Source organism: Sciurus carolinensis, chromosome 4 (assembly GCF_902686445.1).
Source record: "Sciurus carolinensis chromosome 4, mSciCar1.2, whole genome shotgun sequence".
In the NCBI taxonomy this organism is placed as follows: Eukaryota; Metazoa; Chordata; class Mammalia; order Rodentia; family Sciuridae; genus Sciurus; species Sciurus carolinensis.
In genome coordinates this window covers 74,863,812-74,885,661 of record NC_062216.1, presented here as the reverse complement: position 1 = coordinate 74,885,661, position 21,850 = coordinate 74,863,812, and the positions used below count along the sequence as shown (strand labels likewise).

General features: G+C 34.6%; 1 protein-coding gene across 1 annotated transcript in view; it reads left to right on the top strand.

The window, feature by feature from the left end:
• The window catches only part of LOC124982764 (vomeronasal type-2 receptor 26-like), a 45,948-nt gene that overhangs the window by 7,104 nt on the left and 16,994 nt on the right, over positions 1-21,850 (top strand). Inside the window, exons 4-5 of the mRNA XM_047549696.1 lie at positions 13,218-13,442; positions 14,026-14,158. Coding sequence (XP_047405652.1) covers positions 13,218-13,442; positions 14,026-14,158 — 358 coding nt within the window. The remainder of the gene's footprint in view (positions 1-13,217; positions 13,443-14,025; positions 14,159-21,850) is intronic.

The following is a 21,850-nucleotide window of genomic DNA, read 5'->3' as shown; positions in this document are numbered from 1 at the left end:
ATGATATTTAGCCAATTATTTATTAATTTACCAAATAATGAGTACCTTTTATATATTAATCATTTGGATATCTATTTTTTGAAGTATTGCCCATCTTTTGTCCATTTTCTAGTATTGTCTCCCTATTTTCTACTTATGAAATTTTGAATATATTCCTTCAGATAAATATATTCAGATATTTTCTCCTCTGTGAGCTGATGTTTTTCAATTTCTGTTTTAACAAAGTTCTTTGCATCAATGTAGTCTAATTTATTATCATTTCTTTATGGTTTATGATTTTTGTGTTATTAAAAAGTCTTTGCTTGCATCAAAATAGTGAAGATTATTCTTTAGTTTTCCTCTAAATATCTTATGGCTTTATATTTCACTTTAGATGACAATATATTTGAAATTTATTTCTATACGTTCTGTGATTTAGGGAATCACAAAATTTTTCTCTATTGTGGAAATTCAAGTAATCCAGCACAATTTATGGAAAAAGATCTAGTCTCTCAAGTGCTCTGTATTGTCACTTCTAAATTAGGTGTTTGTATATACAATTCTATTTATGAACTCTTTATTCAATATTTTATGTTCATTTTTATCTTATAGCTTATAATTTGTAGATGTTTTCAGCTTTTATATGTGTATAATCATATCATTTGAAAACATGAATATTTATTTGTTTCTAGATTAATGGTTATATATCTTTTTTGTGTTCCTAAATTAGCTAAACCCTCTGCTAAAAGTCGTAAAGGAGTGCAATAACTGACAAACATACTCTCCTTGAAAAATATATATTATCTTAACATAATTTTAATCTATTGGTGATTCCTGGAATTAATTGACACCTAATCATGACATTAATTTTTTATGTTAGATTTAATTTTCGTATGTTACTGAGAAAAATTAGTCTGAAATTTTTTTTCCTGGTTTTATTGAGGTAAATTTGATAAATTAAAATTGTACATATTCAAGGTGTATAACATGATATTTTAATATATGAACAAATTGTGAAGTGATTTCCACAAGTAAACTAGTTAACACATCCATCACCTCACATAATTGTGAATGTGTGTGCTTGCAGGTGTGTGAGAATACTTAATATTTCTGTGTTAGAAAATTACAAGTATGTAATATGTAATTGTCTGATGTAGTCAGCATGCTACAGAGTAGGTCTTCTGTATTTATTCATCTTGGAATTACAAATTGGGTCCCTTTGTCCACACCTCCACATTTCTACCACCACAAAATCTTTGATAAACACCCTTCTACTATTTATTTGATTTCATGCATATTATCACAAATGGCAGCATTCTCATTTAAGGGTGAATAGTACTCTTTTGTATGTACACATATCATGTTTTCTTTATTTATCCTTTTGCAATCTAATACTTAGATTGTTTCCATATCTTGGTTATTTTGATTAATGCTTCAGTGAACATGGGAGTGATTTTGTTTCCTTTGGATATGTACCTAGAAGTGGGGTTGCTAGATCATAATGGTAGTTCTGTTTTTAATTGTTGAGAAGCCTCTGTATTCTTTTCCATCGTGGCTGTACCTGTTTGCATTTCCACCCACAATGTGTAAAGATAAACTCTTCTCTACTTCCTTACCAAGACCTGTTATCTTGATTCTGATGATAGCCATCCTCAAATGTATGAGGTGACATCTAGTTGTGGTTTTCATTTGTGTTTCCCTGGTGACTAGTGATGTTGAGCATATTTTTATGTCTTTCTTGGGAACATGTCTCTTTTCGAGCTATTTCTCATTATAAAACACCTTTTTATTTTTTGCTAATAAGTTGTATGAATTACTATTACGTTTTGGAAATGAACCACTTTTGGGATATGTAGTTTTCAAATATCTTTTCCTTTCCCATAGATTGCCCTTTCACTTTGTCAATTGTTTCCTTTTGGCTCGATGTTCTTCTACCTGTTTAATTTTGCTGTCGTCGCCTGTGCTTTTGATGTCATATATGATAATCTCATTACCAAGACCAATGATACGGGACTTTTCCTCTATATTTTCTTCTAGGAGTTTTATCGTTTCAAGTTGTTAATCCATTTTGAGTTTATTTTTGTATATGGTACAAGATAAGGATCCGATTTCTTTTCTTTTTACATGTAGAAAACCAGTTTTCTCCAAACCCATTTATTAAATTGATTATTTTTTAAATTGTGTGTTTTTGGTACCTTCGTCAAATATAGTTGACCTCATCTGTGCAAGTTTGTATCTGGACTTTCTGTTTGGTTCCATTGTTCTATGTATCTATTTTTTTTTTATTTTTACAGACTGCATTTTGAGTCATTGTACACAAATGGGGTACATTATTTCATTTCTTGGTTGTGCATGATATAGATTCATACCATTCGTGTAATCATATGTGTACATAGGGTAATGATGTCTGTCTCATTCCACCATCTTTCATACCCCTGCACTCTCCTCCCTCTCATTTCCCTCTATGTAATCTAAAGTTCCTCCATTCTTCTCTCACTCCCACTCCCCAACCCCCATTATATATCATCATTCACTTATCAGGGAAAACATTTGGTTTTGTATCTATTTTTATGCCAGTACCACACCATATTTCATACTATGGTTTTATAAATATAATTTGAAATCAAGAATCATGATGTGTTCAGCTTTTTTTTTGCTTATTAATTTTTTTCTATTTTCTTAGTTTTCTACAAAAAGGTTTATCATTTTCAGGAGTTTTTTTTTTTTTTCCAAAATCAACTCAGTTTTATTTATTATTTCTGGTTTTCCTTATAGTCTACTTCATTCCTTCTAATAAATTTTCCTTGGTCTATTTTTTCTTTTTATGCTTCCTAGAGATGTAGCATTGGTTATTTTTGATTTTTCCTTTTCAAAAATATTATTAATACATTTTGTTATACATAATAGTGTGGTTCATTTTGATATATTCATACATGCATGGAATATAATTTACTCCATTTCAATCCTCATTTCTCTCCTCCTCTACCCCTTCCTTTACTTTACTGGTTATGTCTCTACTTATTTATTGTTTTCAATTGTTTCTTTAAATATATACATAAAGTTGAAGTATATTCCTATATGTACATAGTATAATTTGACCAGTTTTATTCTGCAATTCCTCCGTTTCCCCTTCCATCCTTTCTGCCCCTCAGTTGCATTCTCCTACTCCACTGAGATCCCTTCTTTATCACGGGATTCCCCCTTTCCATTTTTTCCCTTACTTTACTGTAGTTTATGCATACGAGAGAAACATTCAACCTTTGACTTTCTGAGTATGACTTATTTCATTTATTCATGTACCTCAGTTCCATCCATCTACCAGCAAATGCCATAATTTTATTTTTCTCTATAGTTGAATAAAACTCCATTGTGTATATATTAACACATTTTCTTTATCCATTCATCTATTGATAGGCACCTGGTCTGCTTCCATATCTTGGCTATTATAAATTACATTGCTATAAACATTGATATGCATGTTATCACTACAGTATGCTGATTTTAGTTCATTTGGATAAATATGAAGGAAACTGGGAAAGCTGGATCATATTGTGGTTGCTTCCTAGTCTTTTGAGGAACCTTCAGGTTTCCAAAGTCATTATAATAATTTGCAGTCCACTAACAACATATGAGTCTTCCCTATATGCTTACCAGCATTTACAATTACTCGTGTTCTTGATGTTTGCTCTTCTAATTGAAGAAATCTTAGGGAAGTTTTGGTTTACTTTTCTCTGATTGCTAAGAACATTGAACACATTTTTGTGTGTGTATTTGTTGGCTATTTGTATTTCTTCTTTTGAGAAATGTCTGTTTAGTTTTTTTGTCCATTCATTGATTGGGTTATTTGTTCTTTTTGCGTTGAGTTTTTTTAGAGTCCTTTATATATTCTGAATATGAATCCTCTGTAGAGGAATAACTGACTCAAATTTTGTCCCATTCTATAGGATTTCTCTTCATGTTCTTAATTGTTTTCTTTGCTGTGCAGAAGCTTTACAAGTTGATGGCATCCCTGCTATTGATTCTTGGTTTTATTTTTTGAGATTTTTTGGGGGGAAATTTTTTTTTAAGGAAGTTGGTATCTGAACCAATATATTTTCGTATTGAATCTATGCTTTCTTTAGCATTTGCAGGGTTCCTGGTCTAATTCCTAGATCTTTGATTCACTTCGTTGTGCAGGGTGAGAGATAGGGATTTAGTTTCATTCTTCTACATATGAATATCCAGTTTTCATAGCAACATTTGTTAAAAAACCTCTCTTTTCTTCAGTGTTATTTTTTTTTTGCACCTTTGTCAAATATCAGATGACTGTATCTATGTGAGTTTGTCTCTGTGTCTTCTATACTATTCCACTGGTCTTCATGCCTGTTTTGATGATAATATCTTTTTTTTTTTTTAAACTATAGCTTGATAGTATAATTGGTGGTGGCTGGTGGCTGTGAATTGCTAAGAGACCACTCCCCTTTACTGGGGCTTGTGTGGTGCCTATATCTAAGGGCTTGGTTGCTGTCTCCAACAGCAGAACCTAGGAATGCAGAATCTGTGTGGGTGATCTATTGTATAGAAGTGTCTACCCTGGCTGGTGCATTTTCTCAAGATTCTATCCATTCTCATGACAGGGGTAGAATGTCAGTTGACTTTTTTTCACCTAATCTCCTCCTGAGACTGTAGGAAGTGCTGCTTTAGAGTTAGCACTCCCAGGAGTGACTTGCTCTTGAGTAAGCTCCATTTCACTCCCCTTGACTGTGATGATGGGGTAGGGATTTGGGCAACCTTCACTAGCAGTGATCCTTCTACAGTTTTTTGTAGTTTGATTACTGAGGCCATCTGTTTCAAAGCTATTCCCTATGGTTGTATTTTTTACCATCTAAAATAGATGGAAAGAAACTAAATTTCTTTGAGGGAGGTTGTGTAGCTATGGCCTCTAGAAATGGTTATCCAGTCAAGGATGGCTTTCAACCCATAATTTGGGCTGAACTATGTGATCTCCACCAGTTTTGTTGCTCCCAGTCCTGTTTTAACTTGTCTGCTTTTCTTTCCAACAGTTGTTGAGGAAGTCAGCTTTTTACCTCCCTTTTTCATTCTGTTACCCCTTCCCCCTGAGTCCAACCCGATCTGGATTTCATGTTAAGGATTTCGCTTCTTATATTCTTCTCTTATATTCTAACAAAGGGATATTTAATCCCTTTATTCTCTTGATTAGAGTGGCCAAACTTTAAATATACCCACATGCTTCATAACAATGAACTGACTTAATAAAACAGTGTTCTCCAACTCCATCTATTTTGTTGCTAATGCCAGAATTTCCATTTTGAAAATTGGATAGTATTCCTTGGTGTATATATTTTGCATTTTCACAATACATTTGTTATAGTTTTAACATGTCCTTCAAAGTTCATGTGTTAGAAAATTGACCCCCAAATGCAACTGTATTTAGAAGTGAAATTTTTTATTTTTCTTGGAACCAGGGATTGAACCAGAGGCACTCTACCATGAAGCTGTACCCCCAGCCCTTTTTATGTTTTATTTAGAGACAGGGTCTTTCTAAATTGCTTAGGCCATCCCTAAAGTTTCAAGGATGGCTTTATACCCACCATCCTTCTACTTCAGTCTCCGCAGTTGCTGGGATTACAGGCAAGTGCCACCTTGTCCAACTTAGAGGTGGGCATTTTAACTTGATTAAATGATGATGGCTGTAAGTTCATGAGTGGATTAAGTCAATTATTTTGGGAGTAAGTTCACTCCCAAGGGAGAAGAGAACTTATAAATTTGAGTTTGACTTATTTCTCTGTCGCTCGCACGTGTCCTCTCACCATATGATGCCCCTGCCAGATACAGTGCAGCAAAAAGGCCCTCTTCAGATGCAGTCCTGTTGATCTAGACTTCCTCAATTGAGTCAAACAAATCACTATTGTTTATAAGTTATTCCATGTGTTGAATTCTCTTACAGCAGCATAGAATGGAGCCTCTATAGATGGCTGCACCAATTTATATCTCCATCAATAGTATACCAGGGCTGTGGTTTTTTTTGATATACTTCTCCACAATTTTTATCTGCCATTGTTTAGAAAATTGAGCATCTTGACAGGGTTTAGGTTATGTCATCTTATTCTCAGTTTTTGTTTGTCTAAAAATGTCCTTTTATCTCCTTTATTTCAGAATGACTATTTTGTCAAGTAAAATATTCATGTTCATTTTTTTTTTCTCTAGAACTTTGAACATACCATCTAAAAATTCTCTCATGGCCTGCAAATTTCTGCTGAGAAATATGCTGACTGTCTTAAATAAGGTTATTTTCTATGAATAGTCTCTTTTGGTGCTTTCAAAATTCTCTAACTTTTGACAATTTGATTATGATATGTCTCAGTGATGTCCTTTTCATGATAAATCTGTTTCGTTACCTTTAACACCCATGTCCATAGATGTCCCTATTTCTCTTCAGATTAGGAAGCATTCAGCCATTATTTCTTCAAATATGTTTTCTGCACTTTTCTCTCTTCTTTTGAAATTCTCATAACTCATAAATTATTCCTCTTGATGATGTCCCATAGATTTGTAGGCTTTTTAAAATTCCTTTTTATTATTATTTTCTTTTTCTTCACTGAATAGATAATCCAAATGATCTCTTTGTATTCACCAATTCTTTCCTCTGCTTTTCAATTCAGTTGACACTACTGTGTTTTTCATTTATTTATTATATTCTTCACCTTCAGAAATCCTGTGGCTATTTTTTATGTTTTCTATTTGAATTGTTTACCAGATACCACCTAGTAGCCTGTGTTCCTTTGTAGCTTACCAATATTCCTTAAAACAACTATTTTGTATTGTCAGATAACTCAGATATGTATTTCTTTAGAGTCAGTAAGCAGATAATTAGTGTTCTTTTGTTTCTTTGACTTTTCCTTGATTTTTCATGTTCCTCAAAGTTTTACATTATTGTCTGAGTATTTGAGGAAGGGACCATCTCCTCTAATCTTTACTGACTGGCTTTACAGAGAAATAATTTCATTTTTTGTCAATCATCCTTGAGAAACTATGATTCCTCAGAATATTTTTATGGATACTCCCAATTCACATCTCTGGTTCCCTTTTGAAGAAGGGAACTTCTTCAGAATGTATGTTTTCTTCTTGGTCTGTTAAAAAGAGACTAGGATCTACTGAAAGCATTCTTTTCTCCCCTTAGGGCAGTGCCATGGAATATTTTCCTTGAATATCTTCTTGAAATCCCACAGTTGGAGGGTTCCATCTGTTCGTGTTAACAAACTTTCTACAGAGGCTTTTGCCTGAAATCAGTTATATGATACATACAAAATAATGTTTTGGCAGTTTTATGGGAATTGTATTTAGTCTATAGGTCAAGTTGGGCAGAATGACATCTTTTTTTTTTTTTTTCCCAAAACTATAATTACCAAATAAAGTAAACAACAACTCTTAAATTAGAGTGCAAAATTCACCTTTTTGTTTTAAAGATAAAAAGCAAGAAATATAAACACAAATACCTTTTAAATAGTTGTATGGTAAGGTAATTCTATTTAGAAACATTTTTAATAGAAAGATTATTTATAAATCAATTTACAAAAGATGAAAAACTCAATGTTTAATACCAACTTTAACAGAATGGCATCTTAATATTATTGGGTCTCTCTATTCAGGAACATGGAATAGATCTGTACTTTTAAAGATCTACTTTCATTTGTTTCATCAGAGACTTGTTCCTATCTAATTATGAATTTGGATAATGCTACCCTCATAGAGTGTGTTAGAAGTCTTTCTACAGCTTTTATTTTCTGTAAGAAGTTATAGAGAATGGATGTTATTAAGTCATTGCATGTTTGGTAGAATTTTGCTGGTAAAATTGGCTGGTGCTTTCTCTTCTGAAAAGGTTTTATTTATTGATTTAATTTTTAAAATAGACAAATCTATTCAGATAATCTATTTTGCCTTCTGTGAGTTTTGGTACATTGTGTCTTTAAGGATTGATCAATTTCATCTAAGTTATCAAATTTGTGATTATTTGTTCATGACTCTTCTTTATTTTCCTTTTTGTATCAATTGCATTAGTAGATATAAATTATCTTTCATTTCTGATATTAGTTATATGTGTCCTTACTTTTTTTCCTGTTAGAAGTTTATCAATTTCATTGTAAACCCATTTTTGGTTTACTAGTATTTTCTTTTCCTGTTTTCATTTTCTTTGTTTTCTGTTTTAATTTTTGTATTTATTTTTTCTTACTTACAATAGGTTTATACTGAAATTTTTTCTTCTTGTTTCCTAAAATGGGAGTTTATATTATTGGTTTTAGATTTTTTTAAATTTCTAATATGTGCATTCAATGCTATAAAGTTCCCTATAAGCACTGTTTTGGCTACATCTTATAAGTTTTGATAAACTGTATCATAACTAATTTTATTTTGCTCAAAGTTTAAAAAATTTTCTCTTGAGGACTTATGTCCTTTAGAAGTGTATTGTTATAACTAATAGTTTTGTATTTTCTTGCTTTCTATTATTGATTTCTAATTGAATATTATTATAGTTTGATTGCAATATTTTTATTCTTTAAATTTTTTTTTTAGTTTGTTTTGTTTTTGTTTTTGTTTTTTTATGGCCCAGAACGTAGACTATCTTTGTAAATGTTACATGTGATTGTGTGGACATTGTATACTTCTGTTCTTCTGTTGTTTGATGGAATATTCCATGATGTTCTGGTCTATAAAAGTCAGTTACTTCCGGTTGATTTGTGGTGCTGCTTAGTTCAAGTATGTCCTTAAAGATCTTCTGCCTGCTGGATCTGGCAGTTGGTTTTAAAGATGAATGAAGTCTCCAGTTGCAATAGTGAATTGGTCAATTTATACTTGTAGTTCTAATTATTATTATTTTTTGCTCATAGTTTTTGATGTTCTTTTAGTAGGCATACATGTGTTAAGAATTTTTATATTTTCTTGGATGATTGATCAGTTTGTCATCAAGTAATGCCTTTTTGCATTTCTTATAATTTTATTTGTTATGAAGGCTGTTTGTCAAAATTTAAATGCGTTAATTCAACTTTCTTTTATAGTGTTAGCATGGGATATATTTCTCTACCACTTGACATTTAATTAATTCATTTAAAGTAGATTTTATGTTAGATAACACATAGTTGAGTGCTTGGGGTTTTATTTTTCATTTTGTTTTGATTTTTATCTTGTTTTTCATTCAGCTTGTCAGTCTGTTTTTATTATTTATGTACTGAAAGCACTCAAATTAAATTGATTATTGACATTTTCATTAATATCTATCATGTGCAACTTTTTTCTATTTCTTGGCCTTGTTTTTGTTTGTTTCTTTATTTTTGTCAATTCCTCATTTTCTTCCTTCTCTAGTTTTGACTGAACATGCTTATTTTTCTATCTTCTCTCCTTTCTTAGAATATCAATTATGACTTTAAAAAACATCTTGTGTTTTCTCTGGAGTTCATTGTTTACATTTAAAAATATTACTTGCATTGACTGCAGTATAGTTCTGTAGCAGACTTCTCACCTAGCATGTTTGAGGCCCTGTGCTTGATCCACAGTGCCACAAAATAATAATAATAATGATAATAAAATAAAATAAATACTGCCTGTCAGTAGTGCAGGTGTGTTATGACAGTATTTCCACTTCCTCTCTCCCATCACAACACTGCTCTCAGTTATTCCATTTACCTATGTGATATTTCACACAATAACGATATTCCTATAGTTATTTAGAATAAATGGTTATTTATTAGATCATTGAAGAATGAGGGAAATGTAGTGTTTTACTGTTCTAAGTATAATATAAAAATATAATGCTATACTTTTTTATGTCTATTTTATTTTCTATCTAATCTTTTTCCTTTCCCTGAAATCTTTCTTTTATCGTTTATTACAGAGCAGGGCTACTGACAAAAATTTCCCTATTTCTGTCTGTGATCATTTTTATTTCTTCTTCATTTCCAAATGATGATTTTTCTGATACAAAATTTTAGTGATTTTTGATCTTTCAACTATATACGTATTTTACAACTTTCTTCTTGTTTGTACATGTTTTGGCAAAACATTGCTTTAATTTTTATCCTTTTTCCTCTGTAAGTATTAGTATTAGTCCCATGTTTTCCCTAAGACTTTTTGTCTGTTGCAGTTGGAACTGAAATGACTTAAGTGTGGTTCTTTTATGTTTATCCCACTTGGTGTTTGTCAATTTTTATTACTTGACAGAACATCTGAGACAAGGAAATATGTAAAGAACTCAGAAATTATTTTCTCACAGTTTTACATGCAAGGAATTCTTGCTGCACCCTCCAGAGGAGAGAACAGTGTCCTCATGTGTCTTAAGGTTGAAGGGCAAAGAGTCACAGGCAATGAACTCACCCTTGTATAACAGTATTCATCCATTCTGAGGATGGAGTCCTTATGACCTAAACACCTCCCCTGAAGCCCTACCTACCTCCCAGCACTGTTGCATGAGGAACTATGTTTCAGTGTGAGATTTTTAGGGGATAAAATAATTTAAACCATACCAGTGGCATGCTTACGATAGCTACAGTTTGATGCCTGTCATTAAGTTGGAAAATTCTTTTATTTTAAACCTCACATACTCTGCCATAGTTTCATTTATGCTTAAAAATATTTTTTCTGCTCCATTCTGGTATTTTCTCCTTTTGGTAGCCTCATTTGGGGAATGTGCCTTCTTTTATTGTCTCAGGGTTCTTAGATATTATGCTATATTTTTTCTTTTTTCTTATTTTGCTTTTTAGTTTGGGATGTTTCCCTTGACATAACTTCAAGATCACTAATTTGTTCCTCAGCAGTGTTCAGTCTACTGATGGACCCATCAACAGCATTTTCTATTACAGTATCTTTTATGCCTAATGTTTCATTCTGATTTTTCTTAGAGTATTAATCTGTCTGCTTACATTATTCACCCTCTTTTCCAAATTATTATTTATCCTGTGTATTGGAAGATTAATCAAATCTTCAAAACTTCTAGTCTGACAATCCCAAATTCTCCACCATTTTTGAGGGTGGTTCTTTTGCTTGCTTCGTTTGTTAGATTATGTTTTTCAAGTTGATTTTAGCATGATATGTAATTTTTAAAATAAATTAGAGATGATGTATTAGGTAATTAATAATTGAAGCTCTTTGCTTTCTTTGGTTGTAAGTATCCAAGATTTCATTTCTTGTTTTGTCTTGCTCACTATCTTTGTGTTTCCTAGAATCTCCTTAAATATGCAGAACTTTTCCATTGTTCCAGTTTTAATCTTCTCCTTTTGTGCAGAAACTGTGCTGACATGGATAACGTGGAAGATGAGGGGAAATGTTCTGTGATCTGAAGATCAAATTTTTGTCTTTTGGTGTGACTGTGTCCTGTGCTGTGACCTTTAAAAGTGCATCCCATATATTTTTCTTCTTTAGGTGAGACAGAAAGGATAGAAGGAATTGGAGTTTAGCATTTTTCTTTTCACAGGTTTATTGGGCTCTTTCAAATAGTTTCCCTGAGGTCTTGTGGGAAAAAAAAGTGCTCTGGGCATGTTTCAGAATAGTTACTCTGCCTTTGGTTGGAAGTGAGAGGGGATTTTTTTTTTTTTTTTTTTCACTGTGAGAACCTGGTAGAATGCACAGTAGTAAAACTCATGAAAGTGTGCCCTTCCCACATTCCCTCAAGTTAGGGTCTTTAATAGTGTTTCTCTCTCCAATTGTGCTTGTTTGGTCTCCACATGATAAATAATAATGGTGTTTGTTTTCCTACTAATTTATGTGTACAGAGACTTCTACTCCCACTAAACTGCCATTTTCCAAACTTAGGTTCACACTAGTTGTCAAGGCAGCAATTTGCCTCAATTCTCTAATGCACATAAGAAGTGTTTATCTGTAAATTTCTTCAGATTTTTTCTTGCTGGCGTTAGTATGAAAAGAGGTCCTGAGAACTTTTTCCATATTGAAGTGGAAACTAGAAGTTCATTACTGATTTTTATATTCCAGGATTGTAGTCACTAGCTTTCTCTCATTTTCTTCTTTATTTCTGAAAAGTTTTTAGTTTATTCTTTTGAATTTTATTAGTACATATAACATTACATGCAAACAGTTTTCATTTTGCATTAGCAGATGCACAACAAAATTTGAACATTTTCCCCCAACATTTTTGTATATTTATGCATGAAAACTAAGGAAAAACTTTTAAATATATACATTCTCTAGAGTTTATTCAGTTTCCCCAAATGATCTACAACTCTGATGTAATTCTCAGTTTATGGTTCATTTGCACAATTTTTACTTCAGTGAACATTAAGCTGGATATTAATTTTGGAGTTTTTCTTATGAAATTTGTATGGTTATGTTTTCTGTGTAAGTTCTCTGTGAAATGAGATGTCAGACAATTACAATGAATGACTATGTCAATTAATAAATAAGTGGTCAATCAACAAATACTTTTCAGGTACACTGTAAGACTCCTTTCTAGTTGAAACTTCTTGACAAATTTAACTTGTTATAGGAAAACTTATTTTTCATTAATGTAATAGGAATAAAATTTTATTTTTCTTTCATAATTAATAGACAAGAAGTTTCTATAACATTATACCAGATATTTATCATCAATTTATTATAGAAAAATGATAAAATTATGAGTATGTTTATTCATTAGAATATAGTTTATATTCTTAAAAAGTTAAAAAAATCGTATTCTATTGACATCAGTAGTTTACTTTTTAAATGTTTTAGTTTTGTGTGAGAATGAAAATACATTCCTTGAGGAACCATTTTGCACAGATTTTAAGACCTCTGATTTAAATTTCTAGTTTATTCCTTTAAAATTAGGACCTAGTGATTAGAGTCCTGATTTTACCACCGAGTAGCTGTGTAACCTTAGCAAAAATTTTTAACTTTATTTTATTTAATTATGTTTTTATGTAGTGCAGAGTATTGAAACCAGTGCCTTACATGCGCTAAGCAAGTGCTCGACCACTGAGCCACACCCCAGCCAACCTAATTGTTTTTTGATTCATAAAATGAAGATAATAGGAGAAAAATAGCACATATTTTTTTAAAAAAACTATGTTTATATACAGCATGTACACCCACATTTGGTGCATATTAATCTTTACATGAGTATTCGATAGACCAACAAATGGAAGAAGTCCATTAAGAACACCTGGTTAGAGGAAAGGGGGCAGTTGATTTAGTAAAGTTTACCTCTATTTCTATGCTTTACTAACACATGTTCTGAAAGTAATTTTAACTTTCAGCTCCATCCATTTCTACACAAATGCCAACTTGAAAGAAGAGTTGATAAGGAGAAAATTGTGAATAAGAAAATTTCAACAACTAAATTTGACATCTTCAACTATCAGTCTTTGCTGAATGGTACTAAAACCCAAGTGAAAGTTGGAGAGTTTGAATTCAAATCCTACAGTGATCAGTGCCTTTCCTTAAATGATAAACTGATAATGTGGGGTGAGCACTACGGTGAGGTAAGCATCCTCTTAAGAGTGCCCCATATTGATATTCTGCAGAACAAAGTGCTCTCGGAGTAGGATTTAGGTAAGCTTCTGGATTCCTTTAGGCAGAGACTCGCTTTATTCAGTGCTTTGCTATAACACCAAATATGTGAACTTTCTGGATTCAGAATCACTGTGAAAACTATTTACTTTTTTGAATTAATTGAATGAATTCCTTTAATGATGAGATAGACCTGTTGCCTATATTGTAAGAAAATTTCCACTTTCTAGGATAGATAGTTTCTAGAAAGTTCATAGCATTGGTGGTAATGAAAATCACTGACTCAGATGAGAGACATGAAAAGAATAATTTGGGATAAAAATAGCCTTCTTATTTAATTATTAATATTTTAATTCCCAATAAGTTCATGCTCCCTGAATATTTCAGTGATATTATAATGAAAAGAGAGATGAGGCACAGTCATGAGAAACATACAGCCAGCAAACATTTTCCAAAAGTTAAAATGTATATTGCACAGAGTTCTGCAATCTTCTACTTATATGGTTACTGAATCTTGTATATTGATTGGTTTTCCTTCCTCTCACGTCTCAGAAGAGTCTCATGACTCCCTCTGCTGTTTGCAGTCAAAGTTGCCCACTTGGATTCAGAAAAACAGCTCTTGAAGGAAAACCATTTTGTTGTTTTGATTGTGTTCCTTGCCGAGATGGGGAGATCGCCAATGAAACAGGTAGGCATTCTGAAAATTATTCTTGAGTGTGGAAACGGTATATAATGTGAGATCCATCAACAGTAAATGAACTAAGAATTTCAAAGGCATAAACCTTGAACACTGTGATAGATGATCCCTTACCTTCCCAGGGCTCCAGGAAACAGGTAAGCCTCGAGCTGACTACATTGGTTGCACACCCTGGTCATTTCCCAGAACAGATGCCTATTCTCTCTGGAGAAAACTCTCCTGCAGTTAGACTATCAAGATGCCCAGGAATTAATGTGAAATAATAAACACAATATGAAATAACTTGTAAAAATTTTAAAAATCAGCACAAAATTTCAGATTATTAGTAAATAAATATCAGATTATCAGTAAAAAGATTTCTCTAAACATGAAAATTAAAATTGCTATAATTTAAAAGTCATTGAATGGAGTATGAATAGATTGGAAAGGAGCGAAATGAGATTTAGTGCACTGAAAGTACATCTGAAGAAATTACCCAGAATGCAGCCCAGGAAGGTAAAATGATAGAACAAGATGTTAATCCCTGGAGGAGACATTACAGAAGATGGAAGAAAGACAGTATGTAAAGATATAATATCAGTTGGAATCCATTCCATTTATTTTTTTTTTTTTTTACGTTTACATAGGGTAATGATGTTTCTTTTTTTTTCCCTTCCCCCCCACCCCTCCCACCCTTTTCCCTTTATACAGTCCTTCTTTCCTTCATTCTTACCGCTCTCCTTAGCCTAACTCTAAACCTAACCCTAATCCTAATGCTAACCCCTCCCAACCCCCATTATATGTCCTCATCCGCTTATCAGCGAGATCATTCGTCCTTTAGTTTTTTGAGATTGGCTTATCTCACTTAGCATGATATTCTCCAATTTCAACCATTTGCCTACAAATGCCATAATTTTATCATTCTTCATTGCGGAGTAATATTCCATTGTATAAATATGCCACAGTTTCTTTATCCATTCATCAACTGAAGGGCATCTAGGTTGGTTCCACAATCTGGCTATGGTGAATTGAGCAGCAATGAACATTGATGTGGCTGTATCTCTGTAGTATGCTGATTTTAAGTCCTTTGGGTATAGACCAAGGAGTGGGATAGCTGGGTCAAATGGTGTTTCCATTCCAAGCTTTCTGAGGAATCTCCACACTGCTTTCCAGAGTGGCTGCACTAATTTGCAACCCCACCAGCAATGTATGAGTGTTCCTTTTTCACCACATCCTCGCCAACACCTATTGTTGCTTGTGTTCTTGATAATCGCCATTCTAATTGGGTTCAGATGAAATCTTAGGGTACTTTTGATTTGCATTTCTCTTATTACTAGGGATGTTGAACATTTTTTCATATATCTGTTGTTTGCTTCTATATCTTCTTCTGTGAAGTGTCTGTTCATTTCCTTAGCCCATTTGTTGATTGGATTATTTGTATTCTTCGTATAGAGTTTTTTGAGTTCTTTATAGATTCTGGAAATTAGCGCTCTATCTGAGGTATGGTTGGCAAAAATATTCTCCCACTCTGTAGGCTCTCTCTTCACATTTCTGATAGTTTCCTTTGCTGAGAGAAAGCTTTTTAGTTTGAATCTATCCCAGTTGTTGATTCTTGCTTTTATTTCTTGTGCTATGGGAGTCCTGTTAAGGAAGTCTGATTCTAAGCCAACAAGTTGAAGATTTGTACCTACTTTTTCTTCTATAAGATGCAGGGTCTCTGGTCTGATTCCAAGGTCCTTGATCCATTTTGAGTTGAGTTTTGTGTAGGGTGAGAGATAGGGGTTTAATTTCATTCTATTGCATATGGTTTTCCAGTTTTCCCAGCACCATTTGTTGAAGAGGCTATCTTTTCTCCATTGCATATTGTTGGAACCTTTGTCTAGTATGAGAAAATTGTATTTATTTGGGTTTGTGTCCATGTCCTCTATTCTGTACCATTGATCTACCTGTCTATTTTGGTACCAATACCATGCCGTTTTTGTTACTATTGCTTTGTAGTAGAGTTGAAGATCTGGTATTGCAATACCCCCTGCTTCGCTCTTGCTACTGAGGATTGCTTTAGGTATTCTAGGTTTTTTATTCTTCCAGATGAATTTCATAATTGCTTGCTCTATTTCTGCAAGGTACATCATTGGGATTTTAATTGGAATTGCATTGAATCTGTATAGCACTTTAGGTAGTATAGCCATTTTGACGATATTAATTCTGCCTATCCAGGAACATGGGAGATCTTTCCATCTTCTAAGGTTTTCTTGAATTTCTTTCTTTAGTGTTCTGTAGTTCTCATTGTAGAGGTCTTTCACCTCTTTTGTGAGATTGATTCCCAAGTATTTTATTTTTTTCGATGCTATTGTGAATGGGGTAGTTTTCCTAATTTCTCTTTCTGAAGATTCATCACTTATGTATAAAAATGCATTGGATTTATGAGCATTGATCTTGTAACCTGCTACTTTACTGAATTCACTTATGAGTTCTAAAAGTTTTCTGGTGGAATTTCCAGGTTCCTCTAAATATATAATCATGTCATCAGCGAACAGGGATAGTTTGAGTTCTTCTTTTCCTATTCGTATCCCTTTAATTTCTTTGGTTTGTCTGATTGCTCTGGCTAGAGTCTCAAGGACGATGTTGAATAGAAGTGGTGAAAGAGGGCATCCCTGCCATGTTCCAGTTTTTAGAGGGAATGCTTTCAGTTTTTCACCATTTAGAATGATATTAGCCATGGGCTTAGCGTAGATTGCCTTTATAATGTTTAGGAATGTTCCCACTACCCCAATTTTTTCTAGTGTTTTGAGCATGAAGGGATGCTGTATTTTATCGAATGCTTTTTCTGCATCTATTGAAATAATCATGTGATTCTTAACTTTAAGTCTGTTGATATGGTGAATGACATTTATTGATTTCCGAATGTTGAACCAACCTTGCATCCCTGGGATAAAACCCACTTGATCATGGTGCACTATCTTTTTAATATATATTTGTATGCGATTTGCTAAAATTTTGTTGAGAATTTTTGCATCGATGTTCATTAAGGATATTGGTCTGAAATTTTCCTTCCTCGATGTGTCTCTGTCTGGTTTAGGTATCAGGGTGATATTGGCTTCATAGAACGAGTTTGGGAGGGTTCCCTCCTCTTCTATTTCATGGAATAGTTTGAGGAGTATTGGAATGAGCTCTTCTTTAAAGGTTTTGTAGAACTCGGCTGAGAACCCATCTGGTCCTGGACTTTTCTTTGTTGGTAGGCTTTTGATGACCTCTTCTATTTCATTGCTTGAAATTGGTTTATTTAGGTTGTGTATGTCCTCCTCGTTCAGTTTAGGTAATTCATATGTCTCTAGAAATTTGTTGATGTCTTCGAGGTTTTCTGTTTTGTTGGAGTATAGATTTTCGAAATAGCTTCTAATTATGTTTTGTATTTCACTCGTGTCTGTTGTGATGTTTCCTTGTTCGTTCCGAATTTTAGTAATTTGAGTTTTCTCCCTCTTTCTCTTTGTTAGTGTGGCTAAGGGTTTATCAATTTTATTTATTTTTTCAAAGAACCAACTATTTATTTTGTTAATTTTTCCAATTGTTTCTTTTGTTTCGATTTCGTTGATTTCGGCTCTGATTTTAACTATTTCCTGTCTTCTACTACTTTTGGTATTGGTCTGCTCTTCTTTTTCTAGCGCTTTGAGCTGTAGTGTTAAGTCGTTTATTTGTTGATTTCTACTTCTTTTTTTGAATGCACCCCATGAAATAAATCTTCCTCTAAGTACTGCTTTCATAGTGTCCCAGAGATTTTGATATGATGTGTCTTTGTTCTCGTTTACTTCTAAGAATTTTTTTATTTCCCTCCTGATGTCTTCTGTTATCCATTCATCGTATAATAGTGTATTATTTAGTCTGCAAGTATTGGAGAAGTTTCTGTTTTTTATTCTGTCATTTATTTCTAATTTCAATCCATTATGATCTGCTAGAGTACAAGGTAGTATCTCTATCTTCTTGTATTTGCTAACAGTAGCTTTGTGGCATAAAATATGGTCTATTTTAGAGAAGGATCCATGTGCTGCTGAGAAGAAAGTGTATTCGTTCTTTGTTGGATGGTATATTCTATATATGTCCGTTAAGTCTAAATTGCTGATTGTGTTGTTGAGATCTATAGTTTCTTTATTCAATTTTTGTTTGGACGATCTATCCAGTGGTGAGAGAGGTGTGTTAAAATCGCCTAGTATGATTGTGTTGTGGTCTATTTGATTTCTGTAATTGAGAAGGATTTGTTTGACGTACGTGGATGAGCCAATGTTCGGGGCATAGATATTTATGATTGTTATGTCTTGCTGATTTATGCTTCCCTTAAGCAGCATGTAATGTCCTTCTTTATCCCTTCTGACTAGTTTTGGTTTGAAGTCCACATTATCTGAGATGAGGATGGATACTCCAGCTTTTTTGCTGTGTCCGTGTGCATGGTATGTTTTTCCCCATCCTTTCACCTTTAGTCTATGGGTGTCTCTTTCTATGAGGTGAGTCTCTTGCAGGCAGCATATTGTTGGATTTTTCTTTTTAATCCAATCTGCCAGTCTGTGTCTTTTGATTGATGAATTCAGGCCATTAACATTCAGGGTTATTATTGTGATATGATTTGTATTCCCAGTCAATTGACTCATATTTGTTTTTGGCATGATTTGGTTTCTCCTTTATTTGGCTATTCCTTTAGGCTAGCGCCTCCTGTTGCTGATTTGCATCGTTGTTTTTCATCTCTTCCTCATGGAATATTTTGCTGAGAATGTTCTGTAATGCTGGCTTTCTTTTTGTAAATTCCTTTAGCTTTTGTTTATCATGGAAGGATCTTATTTCATCGTCAAATTTGAAGGTAAGTTTTGCTGGGTATAAGATTCTTGGTTGGCATCCGTTTTCTTTCAGGGCTTGGTAAATGTTGTTCCAGGCCCTTCTGGCTTTTAGGGTCTGGATTGAAAAATCTGCTGATATTCTTATTGGTTTCCCTCTGAATGTAATTTGATTCTTTTCTCTCGCGGCCTTTAATATTCTGTCTTTATTTTGTATGTTAGGTATTTTCATAATAATGTGCCTTGGTGTGGGTCTGTTGTAATTTTGTATGTTTGGAGTTCTATAAGCCTCTTGTATTTGGTTTTCCATTTCATTCTTCAGATTTGGGAAATTTTCTGATATTATTTCATTGAATAGGTTGTTCATTCCTTTGGTTTGTTTCTCTAAGCCTTCCTCAATCCCAATAATTCTTAAATTTGGCCTTTTCATGATATCCCATAATTCTTGTAGATTCTGTTCATGATTTCTTACCATCTTTTCTGTTTGGCCAACTTTGCTTTCAAGATTAAATAATTTGTCTTCAATGTCTGAGGTTCTGTCTTCCAGGTGCTCCATTCTATTGGTTATGCTTTCTATGGAGTTTTTAACTTGGTTTATTGTTTCTTTCATTTCAAGTATTTCAGTTTGGTTTTTTTTCAGTATCTCTAACTCTTTATTGAAATGATCTCTTGCTTCCCATATTTGGTCTTTTAACTGTTGATTGGTGCGATCATTTAATGCCTGCATTTGCTCTTTCATCTCCTCCTTCAATGCCTGCATTTGCTCTTTCATCTCCTCATTTGCTTCCCTGATCGTTTTAATTACGTACATTCTGAACTCCCTTTCTGACATTTCTTCTGCTGTGCTGTCATTGGGTTTTATTGATGTAGTATCTAGGTTTGTTTGGGACATTTTCTTCCCTTGTTTTCTTATATTGGTCAGTTGTCAGTGGGACCCTGAGATATTGCAGTTTTCCGCTATTGGCTTATAGTGTCCCGGTAGATTTCCAGTGTATCACCTCCCAGCCTTCAGTAGCCTGATGTCTTGGAGGAATCTGATAAAGCAGCGTATCGGAAGAAAACTGCCCCTAGCCCCCTACTGGTTCCACGATTTGGAACTGGCTCTGTGCTGAAATGCTCTCACTGTGGGCCTGCACCGTGCAGCTGGCCGTGTGGGAGGAGCTCACTGCCGGAGTGTGGAAGGCTACCTTGGGAAGACTCTAGCTGCCCTGCCTGGCTCCGATAAGCCACCTCTATCTGGGCCTGCCCCCCGGGCCGAGCTTTACCCAGTGGGCAGACTCACCCGTGGCTCTGTTTCAGTCCGAGTCTCTCAATGCCTCCCCTTCTTAACTCCTGGGTTCTGGAGCAACAGGGGGTGCAGTCTCCCTCTAGGCCGCCATCTTGGATCGCCCCGAGAAGAGAGCCTGCAGCCGGAGTGGGCAGAGCCGCCTGAAGAGGTGTCTGGCTGCCCTGCCCTGATCCCAGAGGCTGTTTGCGGATCGAGGCTCTCCATTGGTTCGGGGGCTTGTGGCTGGTTCTATGTAGAAAGTCTCTCACTGGGCAGTCAGCTCCGAGAGGCTAGCCTTGAACAGCACCTCCCACCGCAGGGGTCCAGACTACTTGGGGAAGTCTCTGGCTGCCCTGTCTGGACCCTGAATCTGCTTGCGTGCCAGAGTACGCTGAGCTGCACTGGCTCCGGGACTCAGAGCTTGTTCTGGTCAGAAAGGCTCTCACCAGCGGGCCAGTTCCGTTCCGAGAACCTGGAGAAGCTGGCTGTGTGGGCGGGGCCCACCGCCGGAGTGCGCAGGGCTGCCTGTGGATGACTCTAGCTGCCCTGCCCGGCTCCGATAAGCCACCTCTATCTGGGCCTGCACCCCGGGCCGAGCTTTACCCAGTGGGCAGACTCACCCGTGGCTCTATTTCAGTCCCAGTCTCTCAATGCCTCCCCTTCTTAACTCCTGGGTTCTGGAGCGACGGGGGTGCAGTCTCACTCTAGGCCGCCATCTTGGATCGCCCCGACGAAAATTCCTTCTCTCATGGCCGGGAAGTAAAAGAGAGAGCCATTCCATTTATTGATTCTTGCTTTGATCTCTTGAGCTTTGTGAGTCTTGTTAAGGAAGTCTGATCCTAAACCAACATGATGAAGATTTGGCCTACTTTGTCTTCTATTTGGTACAGGATCTCTGGTCTAATTCCTAGGCCTTGATCCATTTTGAGTTTAGTTTCGTGCAGGTTGAGAGACAGAGATTTAATTTCATTTTACAGCATATGGGTTTCCAGTTTTGCCAGCACCATTTGTTGAAGAGGCTAAATTTTCTCCATTGTATGATTTTGGCACCTTTGTCTAGTATGCAGTAACTGTATTTTTGTGTGTTTGTCTCTGCGTCTTCTATTCTGTACCATTGGTCTGCCTGTCTATTTTGGTGCCAAAACCATGCTGTTTCTGTCACTATTGTTCTGTAGTATAGTTTAAGCTCTGGTATCATGATACTTCCTGCTTCACTCTTTTTGCTCAGGATTGCTTTGGCTGTTTGAGGTCTCTTATTCTTCCAGACAAAGTTAAGGATTTCTTTCTCTATTTCTATGAGGAATGTTATTGGGATTTTAATAGGAATTACATTGAATCTATATAGCACCTTTGGTAGAATGACCATTTTGACAATACTAATTCTGCCTATCCAAGAACATGGAAGATCTTTCCACTTTCTAAGGTTTTCTTCAATTTCTTTCTTTAGTGTTCTGTAGTTTTAATTGTAGAAGTCTTTCACCTCTTTTGTTAGATTGATTCCCAAGTATTTTATTTTATTTTTTGGAGGTTACTGTGAATGGAGTCGTTTTCCTAATTTTCAGAGGATTCATCACTTATGAATAGAAATGCATTAGATTTATGTGTATTGATTTTATA